The 7,500-nt window shown below is 39.3% G+C and overlaps 1 protein-coding gene across 1 annotated transcript in view; it reads left to right on the top strand.

Annotated features, from left to right (window-relative positions):
- The window catches only part of LOC123500746 (dystroglycan-like), a 56,694-nt gene that overhangs the window by 25,128 nt on the left and 24,066 nt on the right, over positions 1-7,500 (top strand). Inside the window, 2 exon segments of the mRNA XM_045249380.1 lie at positions 4,076-4,241; positions 6,982-7,127. Coding sequence (XP_045105315.1) covers positions 4,076-4,241; positions 6,982-7,127 — 312 coding nt within the window.

Below are 7,500 nucleotides of genomic sequence, written 5' to 3'. Positions count from 1 at the left end.
GTCAATGGTGGTGGTGGTGGTGGTAGTCGTGGTTGTGATGATGGTAGTAGTCGTAGTGGTGGTGGTGGTGGAATAGTTGTAGTAGTTGTGTTGTATTTGTTTTTCTTCTTCCTCTTCCTCTTCTTTGTTTTTTTTCCTTTTTCCTCACTTCCTTCTTCCTCTTTCCTCTTCTTCCTTGTTCCTCTTTCCTTCTCTTCCTTTTTTTTCTTCCTTGTTTTCCTTCATTTTTTTCATAATTTTTGTTGTTGTTTTGGGTCTTCTTCTTCTTCTTCTTCTTCTTCTTCTTCTTCTTCTCCTTCTCCTTCTCCTCCTCCTCCTCCTCCTCCTCCTCCTCCTCCTCAGTAGTAGTAGCAGGAGTAGTAGTAGTAGTAGTAGTAGTAGTAGTAGTAGTAGTAGTAGTAGTAGTAATAGAAGTGGTAATAATTGTGAAGGTAGTAGTAGTGGTAGAAATAATAGTAGTAGTAGTAGTAGTAGTAGTAGTAGTAGTAGTAGCAGTAGTAGTAGTGTTAGTAGTGGCAGTGTTAGTAAAGGTTGGTCACTTAACACTCATAAACACAACAGTTAGAGCGAACCAACCAATGAGAGGCGAGTGTTAGTGCCGTGACGGTCTCCACCAATAGCAGGAGGGGACAGCTGTGACGTCACCGGTAGGCCCACACCTCTCCTCCAATCACAGGGCGTGTAGAGGTGATGGAGGCACTAACCCTCTCTCTCTCTCTCTCTCTCTCTCTCTCTCTCTGGTGTTAAGAATGCTGAAATCTTGTTAATCTGTCATTGGAACTATAAAAACACTCTTGAAAACCCACGTCACTTTAACTAGAGCCTTTCAAAATAGTGTTCCCCTTGTTAATAATGCGAAAATATGCATAATCTGTCACTATAACCGTGGAAACCCTCTTGAAAACATGCGCCACTTCAACTAGAGCCTTTCAAGATGGTATTTCTCGTATTAATAATGTAGATATTTGTTAATCTGGTACTAGAAACGTAAAAACACACTTGAAAACCAGCGTCACTTTACCTAGAGAATTATAAGTGAGTGTTTCCCCTGTTAATATTGCAGAAATCTTGTTAATTTTTTACTACAAACTTAAAAACACCCTTGAAAACCTTATAACTTTAACTTGAGCCTTTGCAAGTAGTGCATTTCTCGTGAATTATGCAGAAATCATGTTAATCTGTCACTATAACTGTAAAAACGCCCTTAAAATCCCTCATAACTTCAACTAGAGCCTTTCAAAAATAGTGTTTATCCTGTTAGAAATTTAGAAATGTTAATCTGTCACTGGAACCTTAAAAACATCCTTTCAAACCCACGTCACTTCAACTAAAGCCTTTCCAAAGAGCATTTCTCCTGTCAATAATGCAGAAATCTTGTTAATCTGTCACTGGAACCTCAAAAACACCCTTTCAAACCCACGTCACTTCAACTAGAGCCTTTCCAAAAAGCATTTCTCCTGTCAATAATGCAGAAATCTTGTTAATCTGTCACTGGATCCTCAAAAACACCCTTTCAAACCCACGTCACTTCAAGTAGAGCCTTTCCAAAGAGCATTTCTCCTGTCAATAATGCAGAAATCTTGTTAATCTGTCACTGGAACCTCAAAAACACCCTTTCAAACCAACGTCACTTCAACTAGAGCCTTTCCAAAGAGCATTTCTCCTGTCAATAATGCAGAAATCTTGTTAATCTGTCACTGGAACCTCAAAAACACCCTTTCAAACCCACGTCACTTCAACTAGAGCCTTTCCAAAGAGCATTTCTCCTGTCAATAATGCAGAAATCTTGTTAATCTGTCACTGGAACCTCAAAAACACCCTTTCAAACCCACGTCACTTCAACTAGAGCCTTTCCAAAGAGCATTTCTCCTATCAATAATACAGAAATCTTGTTAATCTGTCACTGGAACCTCAAAAACACCCTTTCAAACCCGCGTCACTTCAACTAGAGCCTTTCCAAAGAGCATTTCTCCTGTCAATAATGCAGAAATCTTGTTAATCTGTCACTGGAACCTCAAAAACACCCTTTCAAACCCACGTCACTTCAACTAGAGCCTTTCCAAAGAGCATTTCTCCTGTCAATAATGCAGAAATCTTGTTAATCTGTCACTGGAACCATAAAAACACCCTTGAAAACGCTTCACTCTCTCACCACGACTGTTATCCAAGGCCCCAGACATGACTAGCAGGGTTCTCAAGAGTGTTTCACGTGTTAATAATGGAGAAATCTTGTTAATCTGTCCCTAGAACCATAAAAACACTCTTAAAAATCCTTGCAACTTTAATTAGACCCTTTGGAATGTAGAAGAGAGAGAGAGAGAGAGAGAGAGAGAGAGAGAGAGAGAGAGAGAGAGAGAGAGAGAGGATGGTAGATACAGGATGAGGGGAGATAAGGGTATAAAAGGAAACGGAAAGGGAAAAGAGGGGAAAACAACAAGAGAGAGAGAGAGAGAGAGAGAGAGAGAGAAAGAAGGAAGTGGGAGAGAGAGAAAATAAGGTGAGGATTAGGACCGGAAAGAGAGATAGATAGAGAGAGAGAGAGAGAGAGAGAGAGAGAGAGAGAGAGAGAGAGAGAGAGAGAGAGAGAGAGATTTTATCAGTTTAGAAAGACGTGTTAAGTGATGGCGCCTATACCACACTCCTTGTTTACCCTGAGAGAGAGAGAGAGAGAGAGAGAGAGAGAGAGAGAGAGAGAGAGAGAGAGAGAGAGAGAGAGAAATTTAACAAGCTTACAAGGATGATTCGTCAAAATTGTCACTTAAACTACTACTACTACTACTACTACTACTACTACTACTACTACTACTACTACTACTACTACTACTACTACCACTACCACTACCACTAATACTGAGGCCATTGCTCTCTCTCTCTCTCTCTCTCTCTCTCTCTCTCTCTCTCTCTCTCTCTCTCTCTCTCTCTCTCTCTCTCTCTCTCTCTCTCTGTTTGTTTGCTCATGAATCTTGTAGTTACACTTACATTGTTGGTTCTGCGCACACACACACACACACACACACACACACACACACACACACAGAGAGAAAGAGAGAGAGAGAGGTCGTAAAATTTGATGATGCAGTAGTAGTAGTAGTAGTAGTAGTAGTAGTATTTATATTTGTAGTAGTAGTAGTAGTAGTAGTATTTGTGATAGTAGTGGTGGTGGTAGTGGTAGTTGTAGTAGTAATAGTAGTAGTAGTAATAGTAGTAGTAAAATAAATAAGTGAAATAAATAGATCGAAGGAAAATGAAAGAGAAAAAGAGAAATAGAGAAGAAGAGGAAGAAAAAGTGAGGAAGAAGGAAAAAAAAAAAATCAAGAAATGAAGGAAAACAAACAATATGAAGTTGAAATAAGAAAAAAAAAACAAATAAAGAAAGAAATAAGATAAACAACAAACAAATAAAACAACCTTACCATTAGTTTTGTATGTCCATTTTCCATCACCATTAATTCCCCCATTCCCCATTTCTCCTTTTCACTTTTCCCCTTTTTCACCTTCCCTCTTCCTCTTCTTTCCCCTCTTTCTTCTTCCTTCCTCCCCTTTCCCCTTTTTCATCATTTTTCTTATTCCCTTCTTCCTCTTCCCTCCCCTTCGCCGTTCCTTCTTCATGTTCTTCCTTCCTTCCCTTCTTCCCCTCTTTCCTGCCTCCCCTCTTCCCTGCTTCCCCTCTTCCCTTTCTCCCTTCTTTCCTTCCTCCCCTTCCTTCCTTCCCCTTCCCTTTGCTCTTCTTCCTCCCTTTTTTCCCTTTTTCCTTCCCTTCCTTCCTTTCTCCCCTCTTCCCTTTCCCTTCTTCCCCTTCTCCTTTCTTCCTTTCTCCCCTTCCTCCCTTTCCTCCCTTCCTCCTTGCTTCCCATTCCCCTTTCCTCCCATTTCCCTCAGTCTTCTCTCTCCCCTTTCTCCCCTCTCTCTTCTCCCATCTCCTCCCATGACTCACTTTGACTCTTCCACACCCATTACTTCTTATCTACTCATTCCTCACCCATTTCCCCTCATCCTCATCACCACACCTCACTCCTATCACCCACTCCCCTCATTTCCCCTCCCCACGACTCACTCCCCTCTCTTTTCCTTACAGGTGAAGGGTCTGCCGGCGTGGTTGTCGTGGGACGGGGAGCGGGGCGTGGTGGAGGGGGTGGCGCGCCCTTCTGACCGCGGCCACCACTACGTTACCATCCACGCCAGGGGCACAGACGGATCCCGCGCCAAGGACGTGTTTGCAGTTGATGTGGTCGACCTGCCTGGTGAGAGAGAGAGAGAGAGAGAGAGAGAGAGAGAGATTTATCTATTTTAATTTGTTTTATTTATTTATTTATTGGTATTTGTTCAATATATTCTTTTTTTTCCTCTTTTTTTCCCCTTTCTTCCATTATTGGTTATTCTTTCCCTTGTTTCCCCTCTCCGTGTATTTTTTGCCCCTCTCTTCCCCTCTAGTTTTGCCTCAATTTTCCCTACCAATTGTCCATTCTCTCTCTCTCTCTCTCTCTCTCTCTCTCTCTCTCTCTCTCTCTCTCATTTTTATATAATTTCCCCTTCCAATTCTAATCTTTTTCCCTTTTCCCCTCTTAAAACTCCAATTTTTCCCCTCTTCGTAATTTTCCCCTTCTCGCTACCAAAGTTTCCCCATTCCCCTCCTTTTTTCCTCCATCCTGATCAATCTTGTCGTTTTCCCCTCTTTCCCCTCATTACTATTTGTTCTCTTGTTTCCCTTCCTTTATTTCTTGTTTCTCTCTCTCTCTCTCTCTCTCTCTCTCTCTCTGGTTAAGTTTTTTTTCCTATTTTTCTTTATTGTTTTTGTTATTTATTTCATTTTTTCTATTCTCTTTTCCTCCTTTTCTCATTCATTTACTCTTTTCCCTTTCTTATTTACCTCTTTCTTTCCTCTTTTTTTCTTTTTCCTTCTTTTCTTATTCATTTTCTCTTACTTTCGTTTTTCTTTTCCTTAATTTTTACTTCCATTTTTACATTTACTCTTTTCCTTCTTTATTTGCCTCTTTCTTTACTCTTTCCTTCTTAGTTTCCTGATATACTCTTTGTTAAACACAAGAACTCTTGAAATTATCTTGAAAACCCCATTAACTTCACTAGAACTCTTAAAACACCATTATAAACTCCATTAACTTCGCTAGAACTCTTAAAACACCATTATAAACTCCATTAACTTCGCTAGAACCCTTAAAACACCCTTGAAAACCCCATTAACTTCACTAGAACCCTTAAAATATCCTTGTAAACCCCATTAACTTTACTAGAACTCTTAAAACACCCTTGAAAATCCCATTAACTTCGCTAGAACCATTAAAACACCCCTGAAAATCCCATTAACTTCACTAGAACCCTAATAACACCCTTGAAAACTCCATTAACTTCACTAGAACCTTAATAACATCCTTGAAAACCCCATTAACTTTACTAGAACCTTAATAACACCCTTGAAAACCCCATTAACTTCACTAGAACCCTTAAAACCCTTGAAAACTCCATTAACTTCACTAGAACCCTAATAGCACCCTTGAAAAACCCATTAACTTTACTAGAACCTTTAAAACACCCTTGAAAACCCCATTAACTTCACTAGAACCCTTAAAACACCATTGAAAATCCCATTAACTTTACTAGAACCCTAATAACACCCTTGAAAACCCATTAACTTTACTAGAACCCTTAAAACCCCTTAACTTTACTAGAACCCTTAAAACCCCCTTGAAAACCCCATTAACTTTACTAGAACCCTTAAAATACCATTGAGAACCCCATTAACTTTACTAGAACCCTTAAAACACCCTTGAAAACCCCATTAACTTTACTGGAATCCTTAAAATATCCTTGAAAACCCCATTAACTTCACTAGAACCCTAATAACACCCTTAAAACCCTCATTAACTTACTAGAACCCTAATAACATCCTTAAAAACCCCATTAACTTTACTAGAACCCTTAAAACCCCCTTGAAAACCCCATTAACTTTACTAGAACCCTTAAAACACCCTTGATAATCCCATTAACTTCACTAGAACCCTAATAACACCCTTAAAACCCTTAAAACACCCTTGAAAACCCCATTAACTTTACTGGAATCCTTAAAATATCCTTGAAAACCCCATTAACTTCACTAGAACCCTAATAACACCCTTAAAACCCCATTAACTTCACTAGAACCCTTAAAATACCCTTGAAAACCCCATTAACTTTACTAGAACCCTTAAAACCCCCTTGAAAACCCCATTAACTTCACTAGAACCCTTAAAACACCCTTTGAAAAGTACCCTTAAAACATCCTTAAAAACCACAGTAACTTCACTAGAACCCTTAAAACACCCTTTGAAAATCCTCTTAAAAACGCCTCAGATCCTTTTAAAAACTAATATGAATCAGTTTTAAAGGATCAAATCGTAAATAACCCCCTGAAACCCTCTTAGATCCTTTGCAAAACTTAATATGGATAAGTTTATGAAGGCTGGAATGATAAATATTAAGTGGAATCCTTTATGTTGGTCAAAAAACCCTTTAAACCCTCTTAGATCCTTTGAAAAACTTAATATAGGTGAGTTTATAAAGAATGGAGTGGTAAGAACTTAGAATCCTTTATATTGGTCAAAAAACCCTTGAAACCCTCTTAGATCCTTTCCAAAACTCAATACAGGTGGATTTATAAAGGCTGGAACCCTCTTAGATCCTTTACAAAACTTGAATACCTCTATGGTCAAATAAAACCTTTAAACCCTCTTAGATGGATTTATAAAGGCTGGAATGGTAAGAACTAAGAATCCTTTATATTGGTCAAAAAACCCTTGAAACCCTCTTAGATCCTTTCCAAAACTCAATATAGGTGAATTTATAAAGACTTGAGTGGCAAGTACTAAGTGGAATCCTCTATGTTCGTCAAAAACCTTGAAACCCTCTTAGATCCTTTCCAAAACTTATTATAGGTGAATTTATAAAGGATGGAATGCTAAGTACTAATTGTGACCCTTGTTGGCGCAGGTTCCTTCTTGGGTGACGAGGGTGCGTGTGGCGGCCGCTCTGACGTCACCGTGCTGTCCGTGTTGCTGGATGCCCACCTCTCCTCCCTGGCCGCGCTACGTCGCCTGTCACTCCTCCGCGCCGCAAACAAGTTCCTCGCTCGTAATGTAAGTGTGGTTAGTGTTTATGTTGATTTTGCTGATTTTATATCAGTTTTTTATCTTTCTTTTTCTTTTTTCTTGTTTTTTTTTTATGTAATGTAAGTGATTCTCTATTTTGTTGCACCTTCAGAAACTCATGTGGGGGGTTAAAATAGTGAAGACTCATGCCATTAATCTTGTGACCTCCATAGACCCTTCCTAATGTCAATAAAATGGTCTAATGGTACACAAATCTCAAGGTAAAAATGTGTCCCAGTACTGAAGGGGTTAAAATAGTAAAGACTTTGGCCATTAATCTTCTGAAGGGGCCTGGCCATTAGACCCTTCCTAATGTCAATAAAATGGTCTAATGGTACACAAATATCAAGGTAAAAATGCG

The sequence above is a fragment of the Portunus trituberculatus genome, chromosome 8, assembly GCF_017591435.1.
Source record: "Portunus trituberculatus isolate SZX2019 chromosome 8, ASM1759143v1, whole genome shotgun sequence".
In the NCBI taxonomy this organism is placed as follows: domain Eukaryota; kingdom Metazoa; phylum Arthropoda; class Malacostraca; order Decapoda; family Portunidae; genus Portunus; species Portunus trituberculatus.
The sequence above is the reverse complement of the archived record's forward strand: the minus strand, read 5'-3'. Positions and strand labels throughout refer to the sequence as shown.